The sequence below is a fragment of the Dermacentor silvarum genome, chromosome 6 (assembly GCF_013339745.2).
Source record: "Dermacentor silvarum isolate Dsil-2018 chromosome 6, BIME_Dsil_1.4, whole genome shotgun sequence".
Lineage (NCBI taxonomy): Eukaryota > Metazoa > Arthropoda > Arachnida > Ixodida > Ixodidae > Dermacentor > Dermacentor silvarum.
In genome coordinates this window covers 133,910,343-133,925,742 of record NC_051159.1, presented here as the reverse complement: position 1 = coordinate 133,925,742, position 15,400 = coordinate 133,910,343, and the positions used below count along the sequence as shown (strand labels likewise).

At 46.4% G+C, this 15,400-nt stretch overlaps 1 protein-coding gene and 1 long non-coding RNA gene across 2 annotated transcripts in view; both read left to right on the top strand.

Annotated features, from left to right (window-relative positions):
- Nucleotides 1-2,225, top strand: part of LOC119456065 (muscarinic acetylcholine receptor gar-2-like) — a 123,698-nt gene extending 121,473 nt beyond the window's left edge. Inside the window, 2 exon segments of the mRNA XM_037717662.2 lie at nucleotides 180-990; nucleotides 992-2,225. Coding sequence (XP_037573590.2) covers nucleotides 190-990; nucleotides 992-1,585 — 1,395 coding nt within the window. The 5' untranslated portion in view covers nucleotides 180-189 and the 3' untranslated portion in view covers nucleotides 1,586-2,225.
- Nucleotides 2,226-7,754: 5,529 nt separating this feature from the next.
- LOC125946408 (uncharacterized) lies at nucleotides 7,755-15,045 on the top strand. Its single transcript, XR_007467566.1, has 3 exons — nucleotides 7,755-8,707; nucleotides 10,478-10,546; nucleotides 14,757-15,045. It is a non-coding gene; the product is annotated as an uncharacterized LOC125946408 (long non-coding RNA).
- Nucleotides 15,046-15,400: the final 355 nt, after the last annotated feature.

Here is a 15,400-nt window from a genome sequence, read left to right as displayed (position 1 = left end):
TTACCAAACCTCTCACCAACACCCGACAGAACGGCTTGGTCGTTAGCTGCAAGCTAACCACCAGCTTCTCCCACAAGCCGGTACCCCTTTCCCGTCTCTCATACGTGTTCGCATGCTTGTCTCAAACCGGGAGTCCAGCAAATCGCACTCTCTGAACCTCGGCGTCGTCGTCGCTGCAGGGCCCTGACCATGGAGGCGTGCGGCGGCGCCGCCAACGGCTCGTGCGTCGCCGGCGGCAGCAACAACCAGAGCGACGTCGACGGTGGAGGGGGGCCCGGGGCGCCGTTCAGCCCCTGGCTGACGGTTCTCATCGGGTTGCTGATCGGCCTCTGCATCGTGCTCACCGTGGCCGGCAACCTGCTGGTGCTGGCCGCGTTCGTCGTCGAGCGTGCCATCCGGCAGCCGAGCAACTACTTCATCGCCTCGCTGGCGCTCTCCGACCTGCTCATCGGGCTTGTCTCGATGCCCTTCTACGCCGTGTACGTGCTGGTGGGCCGCTGGGAGCTGGGCGCCGTGCCGTGCGACTTGTGGCTCGCCACGGACCACACCGTGTGCCTGGTGTCCATCTACACGGTGCTGCTGATCACCATCGACCGCTACTGCTCGGTCAAGATAGCGGCGCGCTACCGCAGCTGGCGCACGCGCGGCCGCGTCGCCTCCATGCTGGCGGCCACCTGGGTGCTGCCGTTCGTCGTCTTCTTCGTCAGCATCATGGGCTGGGAGCACTTCACCGGCGTGCGCGATCTCGAGCCGGGCGAGTGCGCAGTCCAGTTCCTCAAGGACCCCGTGTTCAACACGTCGCTCATCTTCGGCTACTTCTACGCCACGCTGGTCGTGCTCTTCGTGCTCTACGGCGGCATCTACCGCACGGCGCGCGACATGCAGCGGCGCTCGGCGGCCAAGCAGCGCCGCATGCAGCTGCTCGTGGCCATCGGACGGCGGCCCCCGCCTCAGACCACCTGCCGACCGGTCGAGCAGCCCGGAGTCGGACGACGACGAGGCCACGTCGCAGCAACAGAGGGAGGCGCCGCAGCGCCGAGACAGCAGCCGGTCCCGGGGAGGAGGCCGGCGTCGCGTCGCCGGCGGCGGCGAAGGTCAGGACGACAAGAACTCCGGGCCCAAGGCGACGGTCGCGACGGCGGTCAAGCTCATGGTCGTCGAGAGCTCGGCCGGAAGCGGAAGCGGGTCCACGACGACGACGACGACCACGACGACAACGACCGCGCGGTCCCTGCTGCCGGGCGCGCTGTCGCGCGAGTCATCGACCCGCAGCCGGCTCGTGTCGTCCTTCAGCAAGCGCAAGAAGGAGCACAAGTCCGAGAACAACCGGGCGCGCAAGGCGTTGCGCACCATATCGTTCATCCTGGGCGCGTTCGTGCTCTGCTGGACGCCGTACCACATCTGCGCGCTCGTCGAAGGGTTCTGCGCCGACTCGGCTGGCTGCGTTAACCACCACCTCTTCTATTTCACCTACTTCCTCTGCTATGCAAACAGCCCCATCAACCCGTTCTGCTACGCGCTGGCCAACCAACAATTCAAGAAGACCTTCTACAGGCTGCTGCGCGGCGACCTGCACAAGACCTAGAGAGTATAATTGATGGGGAAGGGGGGTTGTAGAAAGAGAGCCCAGTCAGTTCGCGTATACATGTGTCATTCCGGTGTGTCTTGTTGTCGTCGTCGTCGTCGTCGAAAACGTGCCTGAGTGCAAAAGCAGGCCGACCGCCCTGTTTCCACGCCACTCACTCAGTCCGGTCCAGCGCTGTGTGTTTTTGTTTTTTTTCTCTTCAGACGCCACATTTGCCTCGGTCCTCAAGTTGTGTGCTAGACTCGCCATCGAAGGAAACAAAAAAGCAAGCGTCGTCAAGTGTGTCATCTGCGTGTGAGCGCCGTCTGCCCGACAAGGCGCAAAAATAAACACAAGCTTGCCGATCTTTTTATATACTGTGTACGCGTTGCGGTGAATCGACTGCGCGGCGACGTTACTTAGTGACATATCCCAAGACCGCCTCCACACAACAAACGAACTTAGGATTACTGTTTTCATAGTTACCGTTAGCTTAAACGTCGAATAAGAATGAACGAAAACCCGGCTAGCATATAGTTCGTCGGTCTTGGTGTTAGTGGTAGATTAAAACGATGTGATATGCAGAAGTGTAGCGTACGGGCACTTTTGTGAGATGCGGTGAAATCCGAAGGAAACAAATACAAGTTGAGTTTGAATTATTCGTCAGAATGAGTGCAATTTCTTGAATGTGGAGGCATCGGCATGCACATCCTGTCGTCGGCGACCAGGCCGATTCCACTCACCGACTGGCAGTAGTTGTAAAGCACTGGCAACATTTTGATCTGATGTTGCTTCTGAAAACTAGCACATTTGTAGAGCCACAAACTAAGTTCGAACACTTACAAGATGACGGAGGCATGAACCCACACTGCTGACAAGACTGCTCCCCGAAACGGTATCTTAAAGGATTGGTGTCGGCACATTATAGGCCACTCCAGCTAGTGATTGTTCGGAGTGCCCTGCCGATCGCGGGGCTGAACGAAATTGCTGATTTCGTGATAAACGGCTCCGGCAGTTTCGACAGTTTCGGGACGAGATAAAATGCCGTAAAGTGTGGCTTAACCATCAGTGTTGTTGTTTTTTCCAGGGCAGCGCAAGTAAATTGACCAGTAGTATAAATCAAGACGCATTTCAATCACCTTAACATTGAGCAACTTACCTTTCTTAAGGAGCGAAGCTCCAACGAAACTTGACCTGGTTTATGCAGATTACAAACTTTGAATTGCATAGAATATTTGTTTCCCGTGGAAGAGCACGAGAAAAGCAGGAGTACACAATGGTCAGAACTGCCGAAAACAGTATATATGCATACAGGAACAATGTTAGTGAAGTCGGGCCTGATATAACATATTGCGCAAACTCTTGCTGACGTTAATATGGCTGCATGAAAATAGCGAGGCTTCTTGCAACTGCCTCGCGCATTTCAAGCTTATTCAAGTCCACCACGGACTTCTAAACTCTGGGTGCTATGTATTGTACAGCTGAAACTAGCTGAATGAATCATCTTCGACGCTAGACAATTTAGCCTTTCGGACGCCAAAAATAGAAGTAGATTTGCGATGGCTGTTCAGCCCGTAATATAAAGGTTATAATTTCTGGCAGAGTATTTGACACTATAGGAAATCGTTCTTAACTGATATGCACGTTTCATACGCTGGTCAGTGCTTCTAAGTGGTATTACCAGGCGCCGCATCGAATTGTTTAGTTGGTTTGTGTCAGCAAGCCAATTCCCTGCCTCTGACCTATGCTATAGAAAAGTTACCCGAATTGTGGAATTCCTTTGTATGGTTTGTTATTTTGGTGGCTGATGTTACTAAAGGGCTGCTACTGCTTTTGTTAGCTTTTGTTATAGCCTTCCACATTGCGTGGAATCAGTGAATGATTTTGGCTGGGCGTATGACATGCGCTGAGAGAGAGAGAGAGAGAAAAAAAAAACGTTTGGTGGTGGCGATAGCCGTGATGAAATAGTTATTTACTCGGAAAAGGCATCGTAACGCCCATTTGGACGAACACAAAGTACACAAGACTGGGCAGCACGGAACAAGTCATGCGGTCCCATCTTGTGTACTTTGTGTTCGTCTAATTTTGCGCTGCGATTCCGTCCCCGAGCATGAACCAATGCTCGGCCACACGTTCTTTTGTGTTTCATTGGCGTGTGTTTGTGCGTGTACAGGCCAAAAGTGTGACGCGAAGTCCTCTGGCTGTGCCGACAGCGTATTGCTTCCCTCGGATGCACGTTGCCAGCATGCGTGTTTGAAGCTTAACTCTTTCACGACTGTTGCAGTCCGTAAAGCATGCCTCTAAGAATGGAATACCGCAGGAACAGAGTAGAAGTTCAGTGCAGCATTCTGAACCTATTTACCACAGATGGAAAGTACCTCGGAGGACCGAATTGTGACGGAGCACGGGGTCGTTTACAGCCGTAAACTAAAGCTGCTGTAGTATTTTATCGTTAGAGCAGCGCGTGACCCTCTGTGCCGTTGCTATGGTTGAATGCATGCCTGCGCTGCACAGCTGAGGTGCGAAAGCGAAATGAGTTTCTGCAGCATGACGAATGGTTAGTGCTAGAATAGTCCAAGTGGACGGCCGTTTGGACCCTTCTGAACCATCCATAAATGTTGAGCAGCAAACATCGATCCAAACATTAGACTCCTGAATGCGGCCTCTTTGTTCTTACAGTCTTCAGCTGTCGTGCGAGACCGTACTCCGTAGGTGTGTCGTTCCACACTGCATCTAATACGTGAACATGTATACATTTTATCTTTTTGTCGTAGTTTTTATAACTGCCCTGTGCGCGCATTTTCACCAAGCGTCACGCGGAGGCTCTGCTCCTGTGCGAAACCTCGCGAGACCATTCGAGCGTACTTTAAGACTAAACTTTCTGATTCTGACTGCCAGAAACAGTTTAGGGTGAAGTGCGGGTGTAGGGACGTCAGAAAATACAGTGAGCTAGAGTCGAGCTTGCGGTGTAGTTGTCGTGGATTCGCACACAGTACAGATGATAAAGAGCGCGTATATTGTGATCACGTGCTATTTTTGCTGAAGACGTGAGATTGAAACCACGAGTTCCATTTATGCGAATATTACTTCTATTTGCAATCGAAGAGTTTGCAATGGGAACAGGGAGCATGTATTTGTCGAAAAATTGAGAAAGTCTCCCTTATCTTACGTAAACTAATACGTATAGAAGTCTACAGGCACAATGCCTACCTTTCAGAATAAAATTATATAGCGCAACGCGTGTGACCACTTGCAGAATGTTATACATAAATGAAATTAACAATCTTCTAGCCTGCAAAGCATGTAGACATGAATGAGTGACATAAACTGCTCTTATATTTTGGTTCAAAGCTTGTGAAACTTCGCTTAGTGTTATTAGGCAGAGTACTGTTATAGTTGGTGGGTATTAAATTTACGTTAAATATATCTTAAGGATTAATGGAAGATACGAGTATGTTTATTTGTTACTCAAGCACTTACTGAAATACAGGTAACACTCGCACCAGGATGTGGAATTGTCACGATTTGTTTAAATTTAATGCACTGCGATAATGAACAACGTGGTTTTCACACTTTCTAAGGAGAATATCCTTCGAAGTAGAAAAAAAAACAGCCTACATTCGCAAAAAGCAATTACGCTAGAATTATTTGTAACAACAAATTCCAGCCAATCTTGATGCCAGACATATAGTAACGCAGGTTGCCAGTGAATGACACGGATCATTGACGAACGAAAAGCATTGTGAGTTCGGGCCCACAAGTTCTACAAGTGAAAAAGTTTTAATTAACAGTGGCTATATTGAATGTGCGTAGTTGGCGTGATTGCAACTGGCGGTGGACATGAGACTTCCATGTGTGCACGATTCCAGTCATTTCGCTATATAATGCCTCAAATTAATGTACTTGAGAAGAGCGTAGCACTTATATATTCGTTCTTGTATATAGCGTATTAGTAATTAAGTGTCCATATTTTGTATGCTAGCTAGATCTTGCATAGTGTGCATACTATGACGCGGCTTGGCGGCATATTGCGATATATGCGGTCCAAATAATAAATTTTCTACGCTATAGCTATCTAAAATAGCTAGGGCTGGTCAAATGCTAAGCACCTAAATGTTATCTTATGCTACCTAGGAACTTGACTAAATATGCAAAGCAGTATTGTTCGTATTGTTCAAGAGGTATTCAAACATATTGCTTAAATCCTATGGACGAGAGCTTCACATAATGCTAGCTACGGCAGTAATGGAAGTCTCCAAGCGCTTACCCATTGGAGTTAGAAAACAGACCACGCATTCTCATTAAAAGCATCGTCGTGACGCAACACAGGAGGACAATACGGTACTTAAAGGATATAAAGGATTCAATGAGGTTGCGTACTTCCTGAGCATACGTGTCAGTCAACGTTCTTATGTAAACGGCTGACAACGTTCTTCGTTGAACTTAGCCAAAGGCACCGAGCACAGAGATACGAGACGCTGACAATATATCGCACGTCTTTGTCTGTTACGCAATATTAGTTCAAGCAAAAGACAACATATTAGGGTAATGTCCGACACTAGTTATAAGCGTGCGCCGTGTTAGGCAGGCATTCGCTGGGAACCGTTCCCTATCTTTAATGCAGTGACGCCGTCCTCAGTTCACCTCTAAAGGTCAAAACGTTGAGTTTTTGTCAGCAATCTATTAGAAACCTACGAGGTTTCTGAAATGCGCTTTTATTTGTGTGCACTTTTTTTTTCAACAGCGCAGGTACATACTGAGATACGTATTCACTGATCCTTCTTCGGGTCCATAGAAAAATCTCGGAGGTACAAGCTGTCTCGCATCTACGCGAGCCTGCGGCTGTCAGGCTGACTATATGGTGTTTAAGGGAGTTCCTGTGGTATGATTTAAGCTAAAGCACTCTGGTTAATGGAAACGACTCTCGTTCTAACCATTCCGGAGTGTAGGGTGTGCCACTACAATAACAGCACCACACAGCCGAACGAACGTATATAATGAAAGCGCGAAAGTAGGCCGTATACATTTGAAAATAGGTGTAAATTACCTTGCGCTGAGTGGCGATTTCACTCTGACTAGTCCAGTCTTTGTCAGACTAGCAAGGCTGAGCATCACTGTGCTCTGTTTGTGCCTGGTGGTACGCCGAGGGCAGATGACTTTCCTTATGCAGCGCATCACTTGTAGTGACCGCCTTAATCTATAGATAGTTACGGTGTCCGCGGCTGCACATCTCTCTTTTCATTTTTAACAAGCGTTATCTTTATTTAGCTTTCTTGTAATGCAGTAGCACTGATCAATGCGACATGGAGAAATGCGGCATTATGTAGGCGGGCAAGTGTGACTCGTAATGTTATGCATGAATGGCTTGCACAATTTGAAATTCGCAGTCGTTTTGAGAGTAACTCAATTCCGGGAAAAGTGAGTCACTTATAGAGCGGACATGGTCTACATTTTCTAGTAACGCCGTGCGTGCTTAGCTAGCACTCACGGCTAGCCAAGCACGCAACGGAGCTTTTGGTCGCACCACTTTATAGATTACTAATCTCTAGAGGTTGGCAACAGTGCGGCAGCAAAAACCACCGCAGTGGTGGGCGATAGTGCACGTGGGGTAATAAAAGGTGGCCACCGTTATTCAACCTGGGTACTGCCTAAGCGCCAGTGAAGCAATTGCCGGAAGTGATGTCTTTGATTTACAGGCCGGTTGCGGGACATCGCGTTCTTCGGATCAAGATATATACAGGATTCACACTGCGAAGAAATATAGGTAATGTACTTTAATTCGTGAATACGCCCCCTGGAAGTTTTGGTGTGTCAGCTGAGATGTAGACTTACGTATTACCGTACCAGTGCACAACGTCCTGCGTGAGTTATGCAACTTGAAGACATGCGAAGGTTGCTGGGTACATTGCTTTGCCAATTAATTGAATTAAGACGTGCCTACAAATTTTTGACTACTTCATCTTGTCTGTATACCAAGGTGGTAGACAAGAGGAAGTCATGCTCGTGTCGGTGGGTATTAACACATAGAAAGCGTCGTCATGTGCTTGGATGCTTCGAAACAGCCCCGGAGGAAGCAACCTCAAACAGGCTGCGATATAAGTGGGTGAGCTTAAAAATGCACGGCTATATAGCAGAAGCATAATGAGCCAATCAAAAAGAAAGCAGCTTAACAGCTTAACAGATGACATACTCAGCATGCTTTCTGCGTGCTGCAGGAAGTTAAACTTGGGAGAGGAAGTTGACACGTGACAAAACAAGTCGCTTCGCAAACGAAGTAGCACCTCTATGGCTTTTGAAGTTGTCAGTTCTGGTGGTTGTTGCAACTACTTGTTTTCAGGGCGTCGCTGTCCTTGCGTGAGTACGGTGTCACTACAAGTTCTGCGGACTCAGCATGAAGGCACTCTAGCATCATCAGTCTAATTAACCTTCCTGAGGGCCAGGCGCCGGACATTTAATGAGATGGTCACAAAAATCTTTACAGGCAATAGGAGTCACAAAAGAGCTTTGACACTTCCGCAGCAGGAGCCAACATAAGCGACGACGACCAAATACAGTTGGACGCTGAAGCAAGACAAACCATGGTGCAAAGGCGTATTAGGTCTCAAAGGCTATAGTTTAGTGGGATTAACGCATCTCATCTCTTCGAAACGAAGAGCAGTTGGTCTCCAATGGAATATCTGCGTATCCAATTAGAATAGTGATGTGGTAGTTTCTTCCACGCGTAGATTTTATTGGAAACTGAAGCGAAGACTGGAATAATTTGCGTGGGAGAAATTCAACTTCCACATCGAATCAATGCGCGAACTTTGTAGGCCGTGGCCATTACTTTTTACTACAGCCCAGATCGACAGTGTGCCAATGTGGACTAAAGATGTAGCAGTCCAGCACGGAAACCAGCGTCTACAGTGGGGCTGTCGAATTCCAGTGTACACCGTTGCCGGCCTGAGTTAGAGACGCCCACAACGTGTGCCCTACTCGACACCACTCGGCTACGGTATTACGGCGCATGTTTTTCTTGGCACTAGGGTGACGTCTCAACACGTGACCGTGCACATGTGACTACGCTGTCATTGTTCGCCAGTGGGCACGACTACAGCGAAGGTGTCGACATGCTGTGAGCGCTGTGCTAGCACGGATTTGCAGGTCAGTGAATATCGAATTTTATCTGTTTTAAGTTTCCACCTGCTCAACTTTTCAGCACTTCAAATCCAGGTTGTCAATGATGACCAGATTGAGAATGGCCTAATTTTGCTTTGTTAGTTCGCATGCAACCGCAGTTCACCATCTTGGTTCGCTTCGTGGGCACGGAAAGGGCATCTGCTGGAGTTCATTCCAGAAAGTTAGTTTGGCTGTATGGTATCATCGCACCTTGTCATATCAGTGGCATTCTGGTGCAGAGTGTACGATGATGATAACGCTGTATATAGACAGCTGACTGTTTTACTCTAATGAGCAGAAAAAACTAGGTACACAGAAGGCGTTCAAGACGATCAGTGATGGAAAAGTACACGGCACTTATCGATATCGATAACTCATACTGTGTTTATATGTGTTTACAATAGCGCTCTAGATTTCCTGTCTGTTTCTTGCTCCTGGTGCGTGGTTTCCAGATTTAATAAAGAGAAAGATGGGAACTGCGAGTGGGCCGCAGTTCGAACGAGGTAGCTAGGAGCAGCTGTGCAACCATTGAAGTTTTCTCTTCCAAGCGTGTTTTACATTTTGCAGTGTGTTGACATGGTTACAGCATTTATACTTATTCCCTGGTGTGTGCTTTGCGGCTGGGCTACTGTAGTAGCTTCAAGGATCGCCTTTGAAACTTGGACAAAGATGCATTTTACCCATAAGTAAAAGTCGGTTAAGTTTCGTGGACAGTGAGGACGTTGTTAAATAACATGCTAATTTGTTTGAAATGTCCAGCTTAAAACAAGAAAAAATAAGCACTTTTATAGGACTAAAGTAAATAAAAGCAACGATCGAAGGAACATTCGGGGCGCTGTAGGAATAATCGAAATAAACTTGAATGAAACCGCTGAAGGGACACGTTAATGCGTGTTCACCTCATTTGTATGCACCACAGTAAGTTTCAGAGTTGTTGATTGTCTTTTTATCGCCCCTGCTGCATTAAGCAGGGAATGGGACTTTGATTCGAGGGACTTAAAACAGGGAGGAACAGCGTGTTAATCAAATGCACTTATGTTTTTTAAAGCATCAGAGGGCGTTTAGTGCCAGCATGTAAAATAGCAATGCAAGTTAAAGATCAAACGAAAAAAGAAGAAGAAAAAACCTAGATCCTTCTCTTACGCATCGCTTATTGAGGGCATCACATTACACTGGAATGAGTGTCTTTTTGATCCCGTCCTTCCAACATTAATCCACGGGCAATTTAGCAGTTTCACTTTATGCGTCTTGCCTCTGATTTCATAGATAATCGAGCTACAAACGCAGTTCAGGCCGAAGCCACAATTTGTGCGGTTGCATTACTTAGCTCAACAAGAAAAAAAAAAGAAAAATAACTGGCAACGCAGCTTACTTTATGAAATATGATTAAGATCACTAAACTTATCCGTGCCTTTGCTGCTTCCACTATCTCGTACAGAAATTACTGTTCATTACGACAAGCGCAAAAGATTTTGCGCAATCGTGTAGACAAATTAATTACTTTCCGACTATAGTCGGCACGCCGTACATGAGCAAGAACGCTTCATCGAAGCGAAGTTGTTGAGGTAAAACCTCGCGCCCACTGCGTAGTACCGCTCTTGTATGAAGAGGACGAAGACATTACTACGTGCAACCTGAGTATTGTTCAAATGTAGCGCAATCCGAGGCGAGTTATGTAGCCCGCTAACATAAATGCCAGGCCTCTGCCATAATTGTCGGGTAGTTATGTGTTTGACAACTTTTCTTTAAGCGCAGAACACGGTTTGGTAGCTGCCGCCGGACCCGGAGTGTTGTGCCCAAGTATGGCTGAATGATACCGGCCAGGTAAGAAACTACGCTTGGATTTTTTTTTGACAGCTTGCATAGTGCCCGCATACTTCGATACATGTCACATAACATTATTGGCAATATACGTTATACGGTATGTGGTTAATTATTGTATGTTTTCTTTTTAGTAGAAGAGTGCCCTTCATCAGAAAAGCATTACTTGCGTGTGGTGGTTGACGTAATTGTCACATTACATGTCGTATCAAACGCAGCCGTTCGCAAATTTCTTGTACACTAAGTCTCAGTTTCGTTTCTTTTTTTTTCGCTATCTCGGAGTCTATAGAGATTATATAATGTTTTCTTTGTTTTATATAATTGTTTTACTTCGAACTCACTGTGAAGTTTGTTTACAAAATTGTACCATGTCTCTTTTTGTTTACTTTTTGTTTTGTATATCTCTTTTTATTATGTACTCGCAGTGTGTCGATTACTATGTCATGTTCTCTGTTTCTGTATACAATGCCGTCTATGTTTTGACTAATCTACAAGTGACAGGGCCCACGTCTGGTAAGAGATTTCTGGGTTTAGCCTTGTCATTCCAGACAAACTAAAACATTAAAAAATATATCTTCCGTTGTTCTGGTATATGTACGCGCTAGTACTCCTTCACTATGCTAAGAGAGAGAGAGAGAGGAGTAATAAGTGAACGGCCTAACCTAACCAGGCTTAGCCCGATTGGCTACCCTGCGCTGGGAAAGGGGGAGTGAAAGATGAGAAGAAGGAGAGAAGAAAAGTTTACAGTATGCACGCACACACATGCACTGCCGTAAGATTTTAGAGCAGTGTACTACGGCTGCCTTGACGTGTTAGCGGTACGGATAACGTGAAAACCCGTTGCCTCGCACCTACTCTGTCATCTTGCTTGATGTAGAGACTTACAGTATGGCCAGGTGTGTTTTCCCATCCCTAAAGCTCCTTGGAAAGACAGACAAAAAGACACAGAGAGGGAGAGCAAAGGAAAGGTGGGTACGCTAACTAGACTCAATCCGGTTTGCTACCCTACGCGTAGAAAGAGAGATGAGAGAAGACAGGAGTTAACGCTTACTCGAGAAGGCACTGCTTGTCTACAGCCGGGCAGTTCAAGTCCGTCGCCTTCAGGTACTGTAGACAAGCTCGTGTGACTTTCTGGGCTGATGAGCTGTGAGGCCACGTTCTCAGGACCTTCACTTCGGTAAGAGGTAGTCTACTAAGGGCACACTGGAGAGTTTGGCGCTGTTTGCCGAAAAGGGACCAGTGGCAGAGGAGTCTCTTCACATCTGCCTTCAGCTCAAGTGGGGGGAGTTAGGCATTCCGACGCGAAAGCTGCATTGTGAAAGCTACTCCAACCCACAGCTGGCATAGCATCGGTTATACTCTACATCGTGACAGAATTGGTGGTAACTTCGTCGATGAATGGAGGCTTTATAAGCGACGGTTGGAATTCTGAGGAGAACTTCAATTATTCTACGCGATATTACGCACAAGATGTCGAATGCTCTCTCGCAATGTCCACTCCTGATTGAGGTATCGATGATAATGTACTAAAGCTCTCTAAAGATACTTCAAACTTCAATCTTCAAGAACTCTGCGCACGTGCATTGCAGCGTTGTTTTAGTTTATTTACCACTTAGCTGACTCGCTTGCGCTACAAGTTTGCATTGTTACAGCTTGTGTCATTATTAATTTTTTTATTATTAAAGTGGCCCCTCCAAATGTAGATTTTGGCAGAACTCCTCTGTTCCGTGCTTTGTTTCCTCTTCCCGCACTTCAAGTTGCTAATTATCGGGTTCTTATACTTACACAATGTAAAAGAAAAGGCTATAGATGGTAGTCCATAATGAATGCAACTACAACGCAGAAACAGACCAGGATACTGCTACCTTTTAGCCAACTGGTTCGCTAAGCTTGCAGAGTGATTGCTTCCCGCTTCCAACTATTTCCGGGTCTGATTATTCCTGGAGCCCAATAGGCCGTTTCGCAAGTTCACTTTGTACAGTGCGGTCCGCGTTTAAAGGGAACGCCCCAGTGTGCGGTTCTCACTTTGCTGTAAGTGCCAGCTCAAGTTATGTCAACGCACTACACAGCGATTTAAAAAGGTGCCAGCTCCAATAAGCACACGTAATCTAATGCGATTCGGGTAGTTGGCACGCTTGCCAGACACAAAAACCACAGACACCTGCTCTACACATCCGCGTTCGCTTTAACATGTGGACGAGACTGTGTGATTACGCTTAAATTATGTCGCTGTCAGCAAGGGTGTCATGCTCACAAGGTTTCAACACTGATATCCATAACCACAAGTCTAATGATGAATCACAATTTCTTTTAAATAGGAGTATTTTGCTTCGAACGTGTTTAAGATTTCGGAGTCTATACATACTACCACATATATGTATAGACTAAAATCTACGCATATATGTACTACGACTCAACTAAGAATTACTTCAGCATTGAAGCGTGGCGTGAAAATGTTAGCTGCGAGGACAAAATCTCATGATGAATTTAAGAGACAGAGAGAGAGAGAAAGAGAGAGAGAGAGAAGAACTGATGGCTTACCTTGCAAAGAAATGTTTGCCTGCGTACAAGTTTTTCCCTTTTCTTATTCATTTTTTTTATATGAAGCTAAACGTTTCTCGCGATTTATCCCCCTTTTTATCTCAATAAACTTTTCTAGAACACCAATTTTGTCTTTCAAACGGAGGGAAAGGTTGTCTTCCGCCAGATAACCATCTTACGAGTCGACCGAAAAGCCGATTACTCAAGTAAAGGAATTCAATAGCTTCCACTTCTGTTGCAAAGCTTTCTTCGGAACACGTACATTTGTCTTGCTGCCGGCGCGAGTAGAATGCAGCTTTTATTTTAATTTCAATTTTATTTTATTGTTGTATAACATTGCGAAATGAAGTAGCCGAGATGCTTTCTACCCCAATCTCTCCGCAGCAGCCAATGTATAACAGAAGAGAACAGTGCATAGTTTTGTTTGTTTTTCTCTCCATACATGCGTGAACCTGAGTCGCCGTGTTTAGGTCTAGGGCTGACAGTTCCGTGCAGTGAGGGTCATGAGGCCAGGCAGGAGGGAGAGAGAATTGGTGTGAGAAGGAGTCTCCGTCTTTCCGCTCGGATGAGTGTCTCGCCTGAACGAGTGTTTGGATGGAGATCGTTGTCACCGACAAAGAGGGGGCGGAGGTGGGGGGAGGGGGAGGGGTTAGGCTTCTTTCATCGGCAGGCAGAGTTTGCGCAGCATCTAGACGCGCTCCGCTGGCTGCAAGCGCTGACACCATTCAGTAGTGGATTTCTATCCGAGTTCAATGCTGTCCTAGCACAATTGGCACTCGGTAGCTATTGGCAAGATAAAGAGAGCACCGCGATTGTTTCTTATACTTTTCTATGAACCTATCAGCGATCGAGTATTACTAACGGAAAGAGGACAAAGTTGAAGACAGATCGACGATTTTTCTTTTCACTTGTTACGTACAGACGAGCTGACGTTGTGCACCGCATATGCAAATGGAGTTTATTCAAATATATTCATTTATCTATTTATTAACTCAAAAACTCCCCCGGCTGCTCTCAGATGAAAGTGTTACCTATAGGTTGCGGAATTTAAAAGGGATTGTCAGTACAAAATGATATAGTGAAACACAAAATAACGTATGTGGTTCCATACGCTAGAAAATAAAACGCTACACATGGTTCAGAAAAGTATTTGTTACGAACTTTCAGCTGTAATATAAGCCAGAAAGCAATAGAAAGAAAGTGAGAGATAGAAGAAAAGGCAGGGAGGTTAAGCAGACGTACGTCTCGTTTGCTACCCTATACTGGGAGAAGGAAATGAAGGGACAGAAAGAGTCAAAAAACGAGAAAGGAGGGAAGAGAGAGAGAGAGTTGACCAGTCGTGCGCACACTTGATGGAGTACATTAAGCCTACAAACGGTTGCAGAGACCTGTCGACTCCAAATACTGTAACAACGCCGTCGTTGCTTTCGGCGCAAGCGGCGCGCATGAGCATTTGGTGGTCCAAGTATCTTGGCTTATGAAAACTGTTCTTGAGACAATAAATTTGCATATGCGATGCCATATACAAGTATACGCTTGCTGACGAACGCTAGAGTAAGACACTGATCGAGCCGTATTGCTGTATAAGCTGAAAGTGAACAATAACCGAATGTGTACACAATACCAGTGTGACACAATAGTGACTGTTTTGTCTCTTAAAACTCTCTCGCAGCGTCTGGCCACTCTCATGGTCACTGTGCAACGTGAACTGGAGTAAGAATGCCGCTTTGCATGAAGAATGCAATAATCAGCTGCCCAACGCTGCCATCTGGATATCGACGGCACTTGTCTATGACGGGGAAAACACAGTTGGAACCATAAACGGCATGACTGTGACAAGGATAGCGCAGGACATCCTTTGCCTCCACCGAACCAGCAACCGTCGTAAGACTCGGTAGCCCACGGGCCTGAACGTTTTACGTTTGATAGGCAAGTAAATGGATAAATAAATTTGATCGCTGTACCAATCACTTGTCTGCCCTCATGCGCACCTGCCACAGTGATTCATACAAACGAATTGCGAAACCACACCGCCACGCTGATACCCTTTATTTCAATAAATTGTGGTTGGTGACGGCACACCTTTCCCTACTCATGATCTAATCATTACTACTGCTTGCAATTTCTCCGCGAAATACTGGCAGCTCTTTCGATCGAGTGCACTAGTCGTATGACACTATTGTTTGTTTGTTTGTTTAACACACGATAATTAGAAGATTTTGGCGCCTTCAAGTGGCGAAGATTACTACTTTTCAGATAACATTACACGCACAGAAAAAAAGAAAAAAAGGAAAGACAAGAGAGACAAGGCAGCCC